Source organism: Limulus polyphemus, unplaced genomic scaffold (assembly GCF_000517525.1).
Source record: "Limulus polyphemus unplaced genomic scaffold, Limulus_polyphemus-2.1.2 Scaffold1918, whole genome shotgun sequence".
In the NCBI taxonomy this organism is placed as follows: domain Eukaryota; kingdom Metazoa; phylum Arthropoda; class Merostomata; order Xiphosura; family Limulidae; genus Limulus; species Limulus polyphemus.
In genome coordinates this window covers 146,607-167,348 of record NW_013667528.1, presented here as the reverse complement: position 1 = coordinate 167,348, position 20,742 = coordinate 146,607, and the positions used below count along the sequence as shown (strand labels likewise).

Below are 20,742 nucleotides of genomic sequence, written 5' to 3'. Positions count from 1 at the left end.
CAAGCTACTGTTCAACTAAAACTAAAATAATAGATGTTGTTTTAAAAGCTGTACAATCGTTTTCCCAACTCATTATAAAAAGTTCTGTATTCATCAATGCCAAGCTACTGTTCAACTAAAACTAAAATAATAGATGTTGTTTTAAAAGCTGTACAATCGTGTTGCCAACTCATTATAAAAAGTTCTGTATTCATCAATGCCAAGCTACTGTTCAACTAAAACTAAAATAATAGATGTTGTTTTAAAAGCTGTACAATCGTGTTGCCAACTCATTATAAAAAGTTCTGTATTCATCAATGCCCAAGCTACTGTTCAACTAACACTAAAATAATAGATGTTGTTTTAAAAGCTGTACAATCGTTTTCCCAACTCATTATAAAAAGTTCTGTATTCATCAATGCCAAGCTACTGTTCAACTAGCACTAAAATAATAAGATAAAAAAATACCTACCATGAGACTTCTGGCTGAGGGAAACCAACTACCCGAGCTTCCAAGCTCACAGTTTCACCTAGCTGTGTATTTTTGTTGACTAACTCTCTTAAGAAGGTAGGAGGCTCCACTACGAAAAAATCAAAAAGTGTTTGTTGTGAAACAATCTATTATGAAAATCATGTTTTGATTAGATTATTTTCTTACTTTATGATGACCATTATGTATCGGTACAATTTTATGCAAATATATAAAAGTATCATTTGTTTTATTATACTTTTATGCAGCAGAGACAAATGATAAAAATAATTATGAAGTAATAATACAGAATTTTTAATTGAAATAAGATGATTATAACTTCATAACAATTCTAACTAGATAAGATTTCAATCAAAAGTGTTTTTAAGACACTCATTGATAACCCTGAAAAAAGTGTTCAACTAATGAGCTGGTGTATGGGAAAAAAAAAAGATCTAGAAAATAAGGCATCCTCAGCATCCCTAGACACACGTTTTTGTAGCATTTATATTGAATGCTTCAAAAATTTACATGTTCAGCTTATAAAGCAGTTCAGCAGTTTATATAAAATTAAAGAATTTTTTTTTTCACATGCTACATCACATGAGAAACAATGGTTATTTCTATTCAGTCCATTTGCTTTTAAAAATAAGATTCTGTACTATAATCATGAATTTTGGAGAATTTAGTTCATATAAAGAAGTGAAAACATAAGAATTTTATAATTTCAACTGTACCAAAAGTTGCAAATAACACAAAATGTTAAATAAATTTAACAATTTCATTCTTTTGTTCTGATTTTCTCTTTTACAGAAATACTACAGTAGTAAGCAAGATTACTCTGAGATAATTACAATTTAGAAATTAAATTAGAAAACCAGATGTAAAAAGTTCAGTAATCACTATAATTACATTTACACAATCTAATAAAATCAGTGACTATTCTAAATATATTACAAAAAAAGATATCAAAAACAGTCAATTTCATTATTTCTAACTGTAAAAGATACAAAAATCCATAAATTAATTTATAACAGTTTGAGAAAGATATGTCACGTGGAAATATGTTTTCATTAAGATCTATTAGAACAACTTATCTAAAAAAAAACTAAAAAAATAGCTTCCAAAATAATGAAAACAAAATTTTTGATTATTTAAATCAGACAAATTGTCATTATTTCTTACAAAGATTCAAAATAGTTTCCATCTTCTATCAATTTAAAAAACAATGCTAAAAGTTTGATTTTTAGTCTACAAAAATTCAAAAAAGTTACTATCTTATAGTTTAAAATTATGGCATGTTAAACTGTGATAAAACTGTCATTTTGAAGAAGTCAGACAACAATTTCAACTTCTGACCTTTAATGGTAACTTTAGCTTCTTTTTTAACTTCCCCTGCACTATTAGAAGCCACACAAGTGTAGGTAGCAACATCTTCTTCCTTCACTTTCCTTATTGCAAGGGAATAAAGTCCCGTTTCTTTATCACTGGTTAAAACAAGCTCATCTGATGCATGTACTGTTTTCCCATCTTTCAACCTGCATGCATTTGTAAATTATTTGAGTGAACTTTTTCACAATTGTTAAAGTTTGAGCTAAAACAGATAAAAACCATATCACCACATATAAATTATATTTTAAAAGCTTTAAAAGAACGGTTTAATGCCTGTTACTGTAGTGATTATAATGAGCTACAAATAAAGCCAAGTCTTTCATGGATTTTTTTATTTATATTAATCCCACACATCATGTTGGGTACAAATATTACAAAAACATTTAACTCTTAAATATTGCACGATTTAGAAAAACAATGTATATTTAATGACTAACATTTTAATAATAAACAATAATATATGTTAAAATCCCATTTCTCTCAGCTAAACTTTAATTATTGTTTATTAACAAAACAATTTTTTAACATAACAGGCTGTAGCTAACACTGAGAAAATAATTCAAACTTACCATTTAATATCAGGCACAGGAAACCCTGAGACACTGACTTCAAATTTAGCCACTGCATCTTTCTTGACTTCCACATCTTTCATTCCATCTATTTCAGGTGCCACTGGTTCTAGAGTATCAACAACAGAAATTTTAGTTCGGTTTTAAGATTTTATTGTAATACTAGCTGGAGTACCCATCCCTGGAATGGAAGTTATGTAAATTCATGATTATTGAAGAGTTATCTTACGACATGAAAAGTTGCTTCCCTTATACATAATTGTAAAAAATGCAACAACACCCATAAAAACTGCAAAACAGAAAAAGTGAAACCACAAATTTGCATGTATCTCTGCATGGACCCAACAAACCTTCATGCCAAATTTGAAGATCTGTCAACAGGGGGCAAAGTAGTGGTAAAAAGTGCAAAAACGCCCATAAAAATTGCAAAACACAAAACCATGAACCTCCATACCAATTTTGATGAGGATCCATTCATATCCTGCGAAGTAGTTACATGGAAATACAATAGAAAACAGATAGTGCTGTTATATTTATATAGATATTTAACACTAGCTTATTCGATGCATGGAAAAAAAAGCAACAGACTATAAAGAAATTATAAGGACTGAAAGATAATTATCTTAGGCCAAAACATTAATGAAACAAATATGCTTTGATAAATACAAAATTTCTGGTGGTCGAAAAGATGACGATACATCTCTAGTGTAAAAAAATAATATGAAATTCTAATAATTAAATGACAGCCAGATTAAGTTGATTTTAAGTAGATAATACACATACTGATATAACCTAAACAGCTCCAAAAACATCTTTGGTAAGATATTCTGGTTCATGTTAATTAACAGCAGTGTTTCTCAAATTTCTCATACCAAAGCAAACCTGGAATTACTGAAAAAAAACATCACACCATTAATTGTGGTGCTCATAGTAAAGTGAGAATAAAGCCATATATGCAAACATCTAAAAATTAAACAGTGGGATTAAAATAAAATGTCTTTTAATTGTATTTCATTTGATCATCATTAAAATTTTTATTCTAATGTATTTTATGGTAATTGTGTATTTTTTAAATGGCTGTAGGAAAACAGTATTTTTTGCAGCACACTGCCAGCTCACTTGCAACACATTAGAGTGCTAAGCACACCCTTTAGGAACACTAGTTGAAGACTAATCTCACAGTTATTGTATCTGATTTACAACCATCTTTTAAAAGAAAAAAAAACTGTTAGTGACTTACTAAAAACAAGGGAGGCTCAGCTTTATGCTCCCTGAGTGGAAATCACATATGAAACAAGCCTTTTTCTCGTGACGGTTGGCTAACTATCTAACGCTGCAATTTATTGTTTTTGACTGAGAAGGTTAGTCAAAATTACAGGCAATAAAATCATAAAATTAGAACAGATGAGAAAAGATTAACAGTTAAAATTGTGAAGATAAGAAGACCAACAATCTAGCAAAATTATACATTCAAAGAAGAAGATACTGTTAATTTTATTCCAAATTTTTTCACCATTTCTTTTCACTGTTCATTAACGATTTCGTCTTAGAGTAGAGAAAATAACAAACGATATAAAGTTTCGACATAAATATTTTGATTTTCATTTAGGAGGTGCTAGAGGTTATGCAAATTAAATATGAAAATTGTAATATGAAATGAAGTATTTTTATTCTTAACATAAAAATCACCTTGGACTCAGATTGACTCAGTAAAGGCTTTGGAAAGTTCACAGTCAAATCTTTAGTAGAAATGCTTTATTAAAATTTCAGATTTGTTGTTTACAACGAACTTTTTATTAAAACCTTACCAAATTTTGTGAGGGTATGTTTAATAAATTCAGAATTATAGTTAATTCATAATTAGCAAACAAGTGTATTTCCTCACCTTTCACAGTAAGGGTGGCTTTATCACTGGCTGAGCCCTTACTGTTAATGGCTGTGCAAGAATACTTTCCTGTGTCTTCCAGTGTCAAATCCTTAACAGTTAGAGAGTAGAAATTTTGTTCTGCATCGGCAGCAATTTTAATCCTTTTACTTGCTGTTAGCTCTTCTTCATCTTTGAACCTAAATTAATGAAAGCATTAAATAATGTTTATTTATTTCACAAGTTTGTGAAAAGAAGAACTGAATCATACATTATAGTTGCATATGTGAAATAATATCAACTTAAACCACAACATACTGACTTTGTTTATATAATGTTCAATACTAGTAGTATTCATTTATTGCATCATAGTATATTATTTTGTTTTTTGGCCTGATATAACACTCAGTGTAAAGAAATGATAAAATTTGAGTGAAATCATTCATTTTTATGTTAAACAAATTAATAATATAAGAAGTTATTAGGGGGATTAAATGCAGTATTTGTGGTATTTTTTGTTTAATTTTGTTTTATGTGTGACTCACATTTATGAGGAACCCTTTAACTAAAAATCATGGTACAACAAGCAATTTGGCACATAAATAGTTTGGACAAAATGTGTTTGAAAAACCCAGTAAGGTCCACGCCCCCCCTGGTAATTCCACTGTTAACAATGTGGTAAAAATAAACCAGAATATTTGAAAATCGCTAAATTCACATTTAAAAAAAATATAATGAAATAAAAAACATTAAGAAACTGTTATTTTATTACAATCATTCTTTTTACAATAATAATCAGCCATTCTGCAAATAGTGTTCACTAATAAAATTACATGTTGCTTAAAATGCTTATTACATATACTTATTTATCATACAATCAATTAACCACTAGAGAGTAGAAGACTTCTCTAGCAAACACATATCTATAAATATAGGAAAACTATAAAGTCATGCTGGTGGTGTTGCATGGTACGTTTTTTAAGTATTTTTACATTAGAAGATCACTTTATAATGTATGTGGTAGGGAGTATGAAACCATCATGTTTAGCAAAATTTTTGCTTGAACTTAAGATGAGCTTAGACAATGTTTTCACTTGTTGAAAGTGTTTGTATATAGTTTCCTTCATCTTTTGATCTTCAGAAAATGTTTTAGGTTCAATACTGAGTTCTCTGTTTTTTTAGACTTAAAAGTAACGAAGATCTGTACTAAGTATAAAACTAGAAACATTGACTGAAAATGGAGAGAAAAGGCAGAAATTGTATTATAAAAAAACTTCAGGCTTTGGTTTTCCTGTGACTTTGATTTCCAATCTTGCAGCATCACCAACAACAGCAATAGTGTCCACCATTCTACGGACAAAAGTTGGTTCTTCAGAGTCATCGCTATCTGTATTACCATAACAAAACTGATTAGAATTTCAATAATGAAAGGCACTGCAGAATGTGCAGCAATGAAAAAAAAAGTCCCTAAACATTCTGTATTAATAGTCTATATGTATAAAAAACAATTTTAAGTATGCTCATTCTTCAAAGCTAAAGTTGGACCTATAATGTATTGACTGTCTCAGTCAATTTTTATTTTATTTTTTTCATTACAAAACTTTTAAAAACTATATATTATCAATTACTATTCATTTTAAATTTCATTATGTTATAAACAACATATAAAATTATCAAAAAGAATTTAAAAACACAGAAACCTTAGTGCTCTGACAAGAGAATTTCTTTCAGTTACACTGTTACTTAATTTTTGACTAATAAATATCTTTTCTAGACAAAAAATAAAGATAGAAAACCTATTCTTATAACCATTAATAAGTAAGGCTTTACAAATCCAAATTCCCAGATGTTTTTACTTGTGACAGGAGGGGAATCCTCAGTAGAGAATGACTTAATGAATACCCAGTTTATTTAATCATTTTGTAATAAAAAATTTTCTTTGATTTTGTAATAAATAATTATTCAAAAAAGAAAGTCTGTAGAACATTCCTGAAAGTAAAATATTTTGAAAGATAACCTTCAATGAGTTATACATAAACAGTTACACAATGCATATTCAAATTCTATCATAAAATAAATATTTCCCTAAGCATGTTTTGCAAGATGAGCTTCAGTTAAAAGCAGAGTAAAATCCTGGAATTAGGTCTTGGCTCATCTAAGTAAATCATTAACAAATTTTATGATTCTGATATTCAAGAACATTTTAACTCTATATTAACATGACTTTTTTTATTACAACAAACATTGCAGAAAAGATTTCTTTTATATACAGTAATTAACAAAAAAAAAAAAGAGAACCTACTTGTGATAAACAAGAACTCGACCCGCAAATCTTAAGGTAAACAAATATGTTATTTAACTTTGAATGATTTGGTGTTTTGCTTAGCCTAATATAACACAGCATCTTTTGTTGATGCATGTCAAAACCAATGTACATTAACAGTTTACATTCAAGTTTCCGTAAGTGGTTTGAGTTTTGAAACTACCAGAAACATAAAACAAGAACCGATTTACAAACACTGAAAATTCCTTGTGGCACACTAGTTCTAACAATACCGTGAAACCAGAAAATAACAAACCACACAAAAGAAAAGACAATTTACCACTTACAGAGATGGATTAAGAATTGTTGGTGTCCTAGGCAAGAAGAACATTGGGGCTAATAGAATGTTACTGTATCAACATTCTGTGGGTCCAAACGTCCATCTTGAATGTCGATACACAATATTAATAAACAAGAGGGAATCCTCAATAGCTGCAGCACTTGAAATTCTTTTTGGTAGGATTAGAGAAAATTAATGTACAAGACCTTTTTTTCTATTTTATTAGCTATATTTTTGTGCACCAGCAATACCAAAGGTGGGGCAAGTGTATACTCGATTTGATTATATTACTCATCAGGATCTCTACCAGCCTATCCTCAAATTGAAATTATTTTAGGCATGATTAGAGTAAACCTCAAATCGGTCAAGAGACAATGGAGCTATGAGCTGCTATGCCACAGCTAAAAAGCAAGTGAGTTATACATTACTGAGAATTTACTGTAGACCCTTTATTTTACTGTTGCCCATGCTTTATTCCACTGCTAACCACTTATTATAGTTATCTGTATATTATTTGAATTGTTTCAAAAAAGAAATGGATGATAATATAAATTAAACAAGTTTAAAAATTCCTGAACTTTTAGAAAAGAAGTAAAGCTTAAGACCTTGACTTTAGATATTTTTACTATATGATGTGATAATTACAAACAAATATTTAGTACATCAAATTTTTTGACATTGAATCAATCCAATCAATCTGTCTGTTTTATTAAATATTCACCAGACCTACCTTTGACAGTTAAAATAGCATCTTGACAAATTTCTCCAGCTTTATTCTGAATTTTGCAAGAGTAGATACCACTATCTTCCAGTTCAGTGTCTAATATACACAGACAGTGAGTTCCTTCATGTGAAGTGATCTTCATGTGGTCAGAGTCTGTTAACTCTTCATCTTCTATAAACCTAAGAACAAACAGAAATACATCTGAAAAGCTATACTAAATTTGTGCAGCAAAGCAACACAAAATTAATTCCTACAGACTAAAATAGAATCATTAACAAAACACACTAAAAAGACTGAAAATTTTAGTGGCCTACAAAATTACAAAACTGGCATGAATAGAAAACACACTGGAAAAAATGCTTAACAATTTTTATTTCAACATTCTTCTTTCCTCTGTACAGTTTCTGTTAATTAATAATTTCAACCTGAATGATGCCTTATGAGACACATGGCCTAGGCTACCTAGTTTAGGACTGTTGGAAGAGAAAAGGTAAGCACCTACAGCATATGCTGCTACTTTTAACCAAATAAGACCATAACTGATTAATCAATCTATAAAATATCTGCTAAGACCCATAGACAGAACAAATATACTAACATACCAGGAGACTTTCGGTTCTGGTTGACCGGAGACTTTGATTTCAAATTTTGCTTCCTCTCCACTCCAAACCTCCTTGTCCTGCAAGCCCTTCAAAATTTTGGGTGCCACTTAAAAAAGATAAAAGACATATTTAAACATATCTTATTAATAACTTCTAACTGTATCAAATTTCTTTCTTCAAGAATTATAAAGTAATTAAATATTCAAACAAAAGAAGATAACATATATATAATGTTTCCTACTAGATGTTTCAAATACCGCATGAGCAGACTGAAAGCCTACCAATTTATTGCTGCATTCCTAGTAACTTGTTTTCCTTTTATTGCAAATTACTGAAAACTGAGATCTGCAGAAACAACAATATCAAAGGCTATTATAGTTATAAGCAAAATAACTTCACTACATGGTTATACACTTAAACAGGTACATTTCTATTCTAAAAATTAAGCTTTAACAATGATTGACAATCATACATTTTCAAATATCAAATGTTAACTCTTCGGATACTAAGAAATCAAACAGCTATATGGCCAACATTAGTGTTCTTGTCTCTGTTGATAGTTGTCAGTAAGATATTAGTTATATGGATTGTCCCATCGAAGTTAACTCTTCTTAGCAATTTAAAAATGTTCTACGATTTTTTAAAACTGATAATATGATTTTTTTAAACTGCTAGGGAGAATGAACTTAGGTGGCCCCGAGTGAAATTTTAGGGTGCTCGGCCCACTCCAGCCCACCCATAGTGGTGCCATTTCCAATTAATACTAAAAAAAAAGAATATTCAAGACATACTCAATTCCATTAACTTCATCTTTGTTGTAGCTTCTCCGAGAGTGTTGGTAGCTTGACATTGATATTCACCATACAAAGTAGCAGAAACTTTCTTTATGTTTAAGATATAGACATCATCTGCCTCTTCCTTGATTGTAATGGTTGCTTCAGCACTCGCATCTTCCCCATTTTTGGTCCTAAAGGTCCAAATGTAATTCCCTTTACACAGAATTTACTAACTTTATTGCTTAACTCTTTAAAGAGGGTTTTGTAATTACTAACTAAAATATATCAATACAAGAACAAAAAAAAGCATTTAGTAGCAAACGTGTCTTTCAGTTGATATGTATACACAGAAAAAACATGTTCTAATTATCTCACAGTTTTAGGCTCTGATAATTTTACAACACCCCTACAGATCTTTGCGATATTTAACAGCGTTTCAAATTTCCCTGCAAACATTCGACCAAGTTAAGCAACATTTTCCTACCACATGGAATATTTATGGTCTAAAGCTGAAAAGAATTAGGCGTTAAAAATGTGTATCACTACTAAAAATATGTTTTAACTAGAATACATTTAACAATTCTATAAAAAAACATCCATGTGTTTTATAGCTGTAAAAATGAGTATGACTTTGTTCTTGTTGTTTACATCTGATGTTTCCAGTAGTTACATATACCTAATGCAGATTTCCAACAGAGAACAAGGGTCCTTTCATACTTTACATAAAATACCTTAAGAACAATTCCCACTTCATCATCTCTACCAGGAATAGCCATTACAGAAGCTCCAAAGAATCTTTGATTAGAATTTTTTTTAAATGAAGAAAGCTCTGGTTATATATTTATTCTTATCTAATTCCATTTCTAAATTTCTATTCATTTTTAAATTTGAGAGTTGTAGGGAAAAAACTCCTTCATAAATTTTTCTTATTCTTCAATAACTTTTGTAAAAATTGTGATAATTAACTAACTGCAAGTATTATAAGCACATTCTATTGACAAGTTAACAGTGAATTTCTTACACCTAGCAGAAGTAAAATACAAGTTGACTGCATATGTTCTGTTTTAATAAATAGCTTCTCATACTGTAAATATCATTCTATGTAAAGGAGATTAGGCTTTATATATTTTACACTCACTTAGATAATACCATACCGTATTGGCTCAATTATAAGGCAATGTTTTTGATTAATAATTAGGCTGTAAAACTCATAGTTGCCTTATAATCTTTGCTGACCACAGGGCTCTTCACCCTTCTCTAGCATGTCGCTTTCCTAAATGTCCAGGCAGCATCCCTCTACGCATTCGCGTCAGATGTTCGCTCAAGGTCATTGCTAATTCTTGTGACTAATCCACCTGCAGACTGTTCAGTTATAATATTGATATTGTAGACCTAAAAAAGGATGTTATGACACTCAATTTTTCTTTCCCATGGTTTCTGAAAAAAGGGGTCGCTTTATATTTGAAATTGTCTATAATCAGGCCAATACGGTATTTGTGTACAGAATTCAATGTTAATTCACAACAATAAAACTGAAGTATTATGCAAATCGTATCTTATACTCTTACTAACAATTACCATTTAATCTCTGGTTTAGGAGAACCAGTGATTTTAACCGTCAATTCCACACTTTCGCCTTCCTTTGCTGCAACGTCTTTCAATCCATCCAGAATTTGGGGTTTGGCTATGATAGGAAATTAAAATTTTTAATAGAAAAACAATTATAAAATTTTCTGAACGATTTACAACACATTTACTCATTCCAGGATTTTTATATTTTTCAACTTAAAATACCAAGATGTTTAAATTGGCTCTTAGTACTTTAATAGATTGTAGGTACACAAAACAAAATGTTTCTTAGTGATATGAGTAAATTTCTGTCTAAATTTTTCTGTGGAAAAAAAAAATGCATAATCCTAGTTTCTGCCATCAGTGACATCACATATCTTGAAAATTTCATCAGTATCTTTACTCTCTGAATCCTTAAAGTTACATTATGACTTCTAAAAGTAAACTACTGAATGTATGCTTACACCCAGCACTTTCCAGTGACAACTTGCCACTCGTGATGTCTTTGCCATGTTTATTGCTAATTTCACAAGAATATTTTCCTTCATCATCTTTTGTTGTACTGTCAATAACTAGAGTGAAAGAATCTGATGCTTCTTCCACTACAGTGTAGTGTGTTCCATCAATGGTGAGTTCAGCATCATCTTTTAACCTGAAAAATGACCAGAAAAATCACTTCAGCTTACAAACGGAACATTCCTCTAGATTAAATGTTTTAATGGATATATAAATTAAGAATGTATATTTGATATTTTAGAAAAAAAAATAAGCATGCAAAGTAACCTTGAATAAATATCAGTACTGAACAAGCTATAAACTTTGTAAACATAACTGTAATTTTACACTATAAATAACTACCATACAAGGGTTACTCCCATGAAAAGTTTATATATATATATATATATATATATATATATTCAAACAGAAAATTTAGCCTTGAACGAATAAAAAACAAGCTAAAGATATTATTTAACTAGCTTATATTTATTTTCAAGATTTATGTAGTACTGAAAGGGTTAGAATGGCCCACATGGTCTGGGAAAAGAATATCTGAGTTAGCTCTTGTAATGAAGTTTCATGTCTACAACTTTTATAATGTAAATGTTTTCTGTAAATACTACAACACCACTAAATGTTTTAAGATGGTTATTTGTTTGAGATGGTAAAATTTCTTTCAATAACTAGACATTTATAGAGCCATCAGTCTGGTAGTATCTAATTCTCTCATTGCATGAGCACACATTTGTAGAACACCTTATATAGTCTTTGTTTTAGACTTGAAAAGTGTAATATTAACTACATGTTAGTTTAAAATTTGGTACCACTATACAGAAAGAATATTTCTCTTCAAACTTACCAAAGTAATGAAATATTAAAACACTGCTTTTTGTTTAATTGTATATCAGAAATAAATCTGGCACAGGGAGAGTTATCATCCATAAATGTGGCAGTAAAGGAGTTAAAGAGAGAAGACCATATGTACAACTTTGTTCTAAAACAGAACAAGAAAATTTTATAAAATTCAAATGAGACATGCATACTTCTCTAGAATATGAGAATAGTGTTCATTTTTCAAACTACAGTAAGCGTAATATACAAATATTTCATAACTCAATTGATGATAACTACATAAAAATTTTAGCAAAAAATAAACCACAATTTTTTTATGTTTATTATTTTAGTACCTTCATTACATTTACAGAGAGTTGAATACATTATACTAAAACGATTTTGGAGCCTTACCACATCATTACATTCAATGTCACCATTCATCTTGACAATAGCTTTACAGCATAGTTTCATTGCAAAATGCTTCATCATAAGGCTGTTATGTCCAAACCACAGCATTCCTCCCTGGTGCTTTCCATAGTCATCTAACATACGAAGATGATAATTTTCCAGCACCCATTTAAATACTGATCACCCAGAAATCCATAGGTGCTGCATCCAGCAACGTGACTGGTATATCTTCATAAGGAATAGCACAAATATCAGTTTCATTCTTCAACTGCTTGCAACAGTTCAAAGGAAGGTATGTCTGAAAGCCTTATCTTGATGAACCCATACCCTGCTGAGCACGCTTCCAGATAAAGCCAATATTTCTATGTAATATAAAGGGACCAGAACATTGGTCTGATAGTAAGTAGAGTTCACCTTGACCTGTGTATCCATTTTCCTAATCCATAACTTGCACGTGGTGCAATATACTGCAATGATTTTGAATCTCTTCAAAAACGTTTTGCAGCATATCATGTACCACTTTTGGAAATTTATTTCACCAAATGAATAATACAAAATGACATGAAACTTGTTATAGTTATCAAGGTACACATACTTTTTTTGTCTAGTGTCACAAAATACTGCTATTTTGTGCTGTCTACATACTATTCATGTAGTTTTCTATAGTTGGTCTTCCACTCCTGGATGTGTTGTGAGGGCAGTTTGCATACATGTGGCTTGTGGCAGGAACTAATGAGATTGTTTACTGTTGACTGGGGCACATGTACGGTTTTTATCACTGACTGTGGATTCTGACCTGTTACAAGATACTGCACTTTACTTACTATGGCTAGCATACAACTAGTTGTAGGTCTCTTTCTGATTGGTCCTGGTTCCCCAAGCTCATCCATATTCTTTTGCTAATGCCAATACATACAAGGGATATAACCATCTTGGAAATTTTAAATCTTCCATCTGAACACATCTTTATGATCTAACTGTATGAATACTTTGCGCCAAAAAGGGCTGTTACATACCCTTCTTAAAAGTGATCAGTTTTAAGTAGCATGACACTATATATGAAATGTCCAACAATATTAAAATGTATTTCTGATACAATCCATTCCACTAAAGCATTATATCAGCTGTGGTTGTCATATAATTTGCTGGTTTGAATATCCAATATAATTTTAATATAACATACTAGACCCTCTATTAATTTTTAGTTACTTTGGAAAGTCACAATGACTTTTGACTTGGATCACACCTAAAAAACATATATATACAACTTGCATGTTCTAAATATGGCATGTTGTGATAATAAAACATACTGAAACATATTTACATTGTCTTTGGTTTTGTATATTCAACATCTGCATACAATTATTTTTAAAGAAAAAAAATATTTTGGTCATGTTTGTAGGTACTGTAGCTATCTGTTCTGTGCCCACCACGGGTATCAAAACCCAGTTTTTAGTGTAAGCCTTCAAACTTACCATTGAGCCACTGGAGAGTTTTTTTTTGATAATCTTACCATTCAAGTTTATCTTAATAATTCAAAATATTCCCCTAAAGATAAAGAACTAGAATAATGAAAAATGAAATATACTGTATTTCTGGCAAAAACAGAAAAAAAATCATTTCAAACAGATGTCAAATTCTAATGAATATAAATTTAAAATGTGAATAGACAAGTTTGTAATTTCCATTTTGTTGACTGAAAAATAATTATTTATCAAAAATTGTTTACAACTTTAATTAAAACAAATCAATACGTATAGAAAGTATAATTATTTAGAGCAAAACCATGGAAAACGACTCTACAAACCATTTAGTTGTAGGTGTTGGAGTTCCAGCTATCTTCACAGTAAAAGAAACTTTTTCACCTTCAGTTGCTTGGACATCCTTCAGTTTTTGAGTAAACTTGGGTTGAGCTGATGTGATAAATATTTCATATTTATATATACATATCATTTTGTAAGAATAAAAAGAGAGAAAGAGCAAGTAAATGAATTCAAAAATATCTAAAGCCATCACTGAGATGAAACATAACATAATATTTTTACTCCATAAGAGAATTTGTTTGTTTGTAATTATGCACAAAGCTACACAATGGGCTATCTGTGATCTGCCCACCACGGGTATCGAAGCCCGGTTTCTAGCATTGTAAGTCTGCAGACATACCGCTGTGCCACTGGGAGGCCCATAAGAGAAAACAAAAAATTTTAACCAGAGTGCTTTGAAAGGTATACCTTCTGAAAATGCATAATTATCATGTTCCTTAAATTTTATGATTCATCTATCTTTTTTTTTTCAATGTATTTTCTTAATATCATTAATTCCTTGTATAGCAGTAACTTCAAAGCATTATTTATCATAACTATACATACTATTAAATTTGTTGTACAGGCTTAAGAAAAACTATTACTTTTTACAGCAAACAGGGTTTTCTTATATTGATGACACTAGAAATGTTTTTTTTTAAATCATAATAAGAATTTACATCAATTTTATTTCTAACATTTATATTTCTTACCCCAGACATTAACTTTGCAACTAGTCTCTTCACCTCCATATTTGTTACTGATCTTACAAGTATACTTTCCAGCATCCTCTTGAGTCAGCTTATCAAGTACCAGAGTAAATGTATCTGAAGCCTCTTCAATAATTTTTCTGTGTTTTCCATCAATGGTAAGTTCTGCCTCATCCTTTAACCTAAGTACACAGAGTTTGTTAATGCCTTTATATAATGTTAAACATTTTAACTGTTCTGAAAATGTTTTACTTTTAAGGTAAAAATTGTTGTTTTAATCAACAGTATGTGAGAAAAAAACTAACACAAATGGAAACTCACTAATACTTCATCAAAATTCTATCCTCCAATATTTAAACTAAAATGTATATCTTGCTTTAATCAGTTGGACTAACTATGCTTAAGAATTTTAGGAAAATTAAAAATAAACTTCTGACTAAAGCTTTAAATGTTGCATAGCACTGGATGTATATATCCCCCCCCCCTCCCAGAAAAAAAATCAAGAGAGATCAACAGTATGACAAACCACATGTTATTACAGTGTAAGCTCACATAGTTGACTTTATGTACTTAAAGGTTTGAGTTTTTATGTTCATTAGCTTCGACTCGCATTACGTTAGTCTCATTGCTACATAAACTTAGTGTAACAATATCTAAAAATAAATTAAAGTGGAATAAACAAGAAATACGCAAAGTTACGTTAGCAATTATAAACCATATTAAGCATAAATAAATCTGTTTCCAGAGGCTATCGATAGTTTAATTGGCACCATAGGAAGAAACTATTGCATCATTATGCACACTAGAGCACCTGAGAATTCAGTGCTCTTGGCAGCTGCCTATGTTACCTAACCTTAATGCTGGGCATGTTTCTAATAAAAAATGTTAGAGAATGACTAAAAAATGAACACAAAAATAATTTCATTCATCACAATGACTTTGAAATATACCTTTGAAAAAACTGAGATAAAACGCAATTGGCAAGTGAGGTGAGACCATTTAATGAATGCATAACAATGTTAATCATTTTTTAAATTTAACAATTACTGTATTGAATGAAATTAAAACAGATTTCTATCACTACATAATTAAATAATGTTTCATATATATTAATGAATTTTGTACAGTTTGTAAGGCTACTTGTGACTTTTAAATTGACAATCAAATAGGGATAATATAATAATGTAGCAATCATATTTTATGAACAATTTCATAATATCCATGAAAATTCTGGTTTAGAATTTTTCTCTACATCTGTGATTCAGTTTTAAACTTATAAAGTTTGTCAGTCTTCAACAGTACTATACTTCATTAGATTTACCTTTAAAGTGACTTTTAAACCTAAGATAGAACAAACAGCCTCTTAATTAAAGAGTTAACAAAATATTACTGTGTTGTTAAAAGAACTATAAGTTTAAACAGATCAGCATTGTCTGGAAAGTATATTAATACGAATGGAAATACGTAACTACAAAACATATTCTGATGTTTTTCCTTTCATGTTTCCTTTGAAATAATTATTAATAAGTTCTGGTCGTATGTAAACTATCAGAACTGAAACCAACTTAAAATCTGAAAAAGCCAATTATATAAAACCAAATTACAAAACATATTCTGATGTTTTTCCTTTCATGTTTCCTTTGAAATAATTATTAATAAGTTCTGGTCGTATGTAAACTATCAGAACTGAAACCAACTTAAAAGTTTAAAAAGCCAATTATATAAAATCAAATTACAATAAGTAAATAATGTCATAACTCAATAAAAAAAACGAAAACTTCTAATAATTAGAATGTACTGATTCATCAGTAAATTACCCTTGCCATCATAAACTCAATAATATTCTGTGAAGTTTGACCAGTTTAAGACATTTCAGTTAAGGTATATATAAAATTAGCTATATAAAGTAATCTTAACTATAAAATTAAAAGTATTAAAGAAACAATAAGAAAAATATAAATTTTAATCATTATAATAAATTGTAATGAAACTAACTTTAAAGAAGTATGAAGTACGTCATAATATATATGTATTACATACCCATAAAAACCAGTTGTTTGCTCCTAAGATTCACACAACTTAGCAATACATAAAGCCTTATTTTTATGAAGATACAAATAGTTGGTTTCAGAATAACAGAAAATGTTTGAATAGGTTATAAACAATATTGTGAACTTCTACCATTGAAATTTATAAAAAATACACAAGAAACTCACCAAGCAACTGAAGGTTTAGGCTGTCCTGCAATTTTTACAGTTAAGGACAACTTTTCATCTTCAGCACCATCAGTATCTTTGAGGCTCTGACCAAACTTGGCAGGAACTAGGGATAACATTCAACATGGTAATAAACTGGTAAAAAAAGAACATACTTACATACATGTCTTATTACTTATATCTGCATGAATAGCTTTCTGCATTTTCATTTCTGAAACCTAATCAAAGTCTGTCTTTGTTTCCCTATCTGAAGATACATAACTATCTTTGCTTACACTGAAGCTCAACTACTTTAATAACCAAAAAATTAATTTTCATGCAACTACATAACATTCTCCATAAAGTTAGAGTTTCTAACTACATAACTTACCATTAACAGTAAGTACTCCACTAGTGTTAGCCTCTCCCTGATCACCAACAGCTTTGCACTTGTATGTACCAGCTGATTCAGTTGTCACACGCTTAATAGTTAAGCTATGAGCATTTCCATCAGTAGATATTTTCACATTTTCAGTTTCAGTTATTTCTTTATCATCAAGGTACCTTTGATTTAAAAACATATGATATTTAAAATAGTTAATCAAGTAAACCTTCCTTCGGAATTACTTTATGAACTTTTTTCATACTGCTAATTTAAATGTTACCAAAAAGTTCTAGCAGAAATTAGAAAGTAAGTGGTAAAACAATGAAAGCTGACAAGTTTCAATCGTCAATTCTACCGTAAAAATCTTCATTAACACATGAACTAAAATTTAAAAACAACATCAAGCTTACTGTGTCATCATTCACAATCTTTATCTGCACAAGATACCACAACTCAGAGAGAAAAAAGTGTTCAGCATCTTTACAAAACACAAGATCTGAACGTAAACCTACCATTTAATCTGAGATGCTGGTGCTCCTTCAGTCTTTACCAACAGCTGTAGCTCATTGTCTCCTTCAGTAGCAACAACATCTGACAGTTCTTGAGTGAACTTTAGAGTGGGTTTACCTTAACACGAGATAATTCAGATTAAACCAAAAGTTATAGAAACTTTCACCAACAACTAGATTAATTTTAATCCTTAAGTAATAACTAATACTCTAGCAGTTTCTGTACTTATTTTCGTGTACTCATTTGCATGCATAAATGAAACAAGAATTTTGTTTAAAAAAAAAACACAAACCTTAGGAAATTCATCACTCTCAAGGAAGAAAATGTTTAAAACTCTAGCTTGGATTATGGTCTGTTTACTAACCTGTCACTTTCAAAGATCCTGTTCGATACTCATTGGTAAAACTCTAGCTTGGATTATGGTCTGTTTACTAACCTGTCACTTTCAAAGATCCTGTTGTAGATTCTGTTCCATACTCATTGGTAAAACTCAGCTTGGATTATGGTCTGTTTACTAACCTGTCACTTTCAAAGATCCTGTTCCATACTCATTGGTAAAACTCTAGCTTGGATTATGGTCTGTTTACTAACCTGTCACTTTCAAAGATCCTGTTCCATATTCATTGGTAAAACTCTAGCTTGGATTATGGTCTGTTTACTAACCTGTCACTTTCAAAGATCCTGTGGTAGATTCTGTTCCATACTCATTGGTAATTTCACACGTATACTTTCCAGCATCATTACTTGTGACTTTGTCAATGACTAAAGTATATGAATCTCCATCTTCTGTTATTTTATAATGAGTATCATCCACATTCAATGTCAATTCATCTGAGTCTTTCAGCCTATTAATATATCAAAATGTTGGATCATACAATAATTACAAGATAAAATTTCATTTAAAACTTGAGAATCCATTCATATAAATACTCCAGAAAAGATTAACAATGCACAATAAAAATAATGAATCAGCAAACTTAAAAGCCTTTAAACCTGAAATCAAAAAAGTCAACCATTCCTGGAAATTATCTGTAATTTCAAACAAAAGTTAGTAGACTGGTCCATTACTTCAAGGAATTTCATACTTATACTGATAGGTTTAATTCATGGTCATTAATCCCTTATCATCTACACTCGTATATTTACGCTCACTAGACATTATTTCCACCCATACCTTTATGCCACTTAAAGTAATGGAAAAACTCTTCCATAGATAATAAAGGAGTAACAAGTTAAGTTTCTTATAGCCAAATTTATGTAGGTAAACATTTTAAATGAGAGCTTTGGAATTCTCAATTAATCATCCTTTGTTCTTCATTCACATTAGATGCAACCATTTAGAATTAAGAAAAGATTACGATAGGATTACAAGTCAGTATTTGCATAATAAGGATCTAAGATATGCTCTTCAATTTTGGGCCTAAAAATATTTTCCATCGTTACAAAATCCTTGGCTTATCACATGATTAAGTATTATTTGTTCATTCATCCAAGAAGAAAAATGTTCAATTTCTCTGGCAAACAGGTAATTTCTGCACTTGTGAAGGAGTACCCAGGCCACACACACAAAAGGACTGACAAAATTAGAGACAAAAAGTCAATATCAAGTTTAAAATTCAAGAAGTATCTCATTGAACTTTTGCTTCATTACGCTCTCATACGATGACCTTTAACCCCATATTTCTACCCCTCCTTGCTCGTAGCACGTAGATATTTTGACATGTCATGAAGATGTTTTTTTGTTTAAAACTAGTTTGAATGCAAAAAACTGTAGATCTGGTACCATGGTAAATGATGAAGAAATTCAAGTGTTTTTTTTATACTTTTTCAGTAATAGATTCCCTTTTTTTTTCAGAAATAATACAAAGTATTTAAATAGAACCATAATCTACCTGCAATTCTCTTATACTTTGAGTGATGAAATATGCCAGTTTTGGTAGTATAGGCAGTGCTGGGCATGAGGAGTGCAGACATGTGAAATCCACATACTTAAAAATAAATATTTTATAGATTTTTAACAATATCCAACACCCTGTTTCTCTTTCATTCCTAAATGGAATCTTCATGCAGAGAGACGGCAACTTTTGGGCTACTTCTGTGTTTATACATTCTTACAGTACTTTAAAACAGTGGCTGGAGAAATTGAAGATTTAAAATCAAACAAAGGTGGCACTGTAATTCTACTTTTAATTCTGCATATTTATCTGGCTACTCAAAAAAAAGCAAATACATTTTCATTTTCAATTCTTTCTTTCTGGATTGGTAATGAACAGATAGTTAAAACACCAATGAAAAGTTTAATGATATTTTCCCCAAGATATGACTTGGATCCTGCATGTGTTTACATTAACTTTTTTTCTGTAAGAAATCCTTCTCCAACAATTAAAACTAGTCAAAGGTAATTAGACACAAATACATCTACAATAGTTACTTATTCCTTTTTGTTAGCATTTTTAATATCAAATCTTATTTTTACATCATTTAATGTGATGGAAGAAGCTAAAAGCTTACCATTTGACTTTCGGTTTTGGATTTCCTGTTATCTGAACACAAAAATTTACAGTTTCTTCATTCTTTGCATCCACATTCTTCATCTTTTTTACAAAAGATGGAGGTGCTACATATAAAATGTGTGAAATGAGACCAGGATTGCTTTTGTTTTGTACTGGTTCAGTACAGTGACCAAACCAGAATTTATTTTTACAAAACAGAAATAAATAAATTTCATAAAATGAATAAGAGAAAAGAAAAATATCATGGTTTCTCCACATTAACATAATAACACATAACATATTTTGTGAATTTATTATTTTTTGTTATCAATTACCAGAAAAATCAGGTTACAGAATAAAA

The 20,742-nt window shown here is 30.2% G+C and overlaps 1 protein-coding gene across 1 annotated transcript in view; it reads right to left on the bottom strand.

Annotated features, from left to right (window-relative positions):
• The window catches only part of LOC106465351 (obscurin-like), a 128,553-nt gene that overhangs the window by 66,324 nt on the left and 41,487 nt on the right, over positions 1–20,742 (bottom strand). Inside the window, exons 16-33 of the mRNA XM_022393222.1 lie at positions 20,401–20,506; positions 18,553–18,734; positions 17,892–18,006; positions 17,386–17,558; positions 17,016–17,121; positions 14,803–14,981; positions 14,095–14,200; positions 11,012–11,199; positions 10,557–10,662; positions 8,994–9,169; positions 8,203–8,308; positions 7,607–7,779; positions 5,546–5,660; positions 4,558–4,562; positions 4,295–4,474; positions 2,410–2,518; positions 1,808–1,986; positions 452–560 (exon numbers count right to left, since the gene is read on the bottom strand). Of these exons, the coding sequence (XP_022248930.1) occupies positions 452–560; positions 1,808–1,986; positions 2,410–2,518; positions 4,295–4,474; positions 4,558–4,562; positions 5,546–5,660; positions 7,607–7,779; positions 8,203–8,308; positions 8,994–9,169; positions 10,557–10,662; positions 11,012–11,199; positions 14,095–14,200; positions 14,803–14,981; positions 17,016–17,121; positions 17,386–17,558; positions 17,892–18,006; positions 18,553–18,734; positions 20,401–20,506 (2,413 nt within the window). The remainder of the gene's footprint in view (positions 1–451; positions 561–1,807; positions 1,987–2,409; positions 2,519–4,294; positions 4,475–4,557; positions 4,563–5,545; positions 5,661–7,606; positions 7,780–8,202; positions 8,309–8,993; positions 9,170–10,556; positions 10,663–11,011; positions 11,200–14,094; positions 14,201–14,802; positions 14,982–17,015; positions 17,122–17,385; positions 17,559–17,891; positions 18,007–18,552; positions 18,735–20,400; positions 20,507–20,742) is intronic.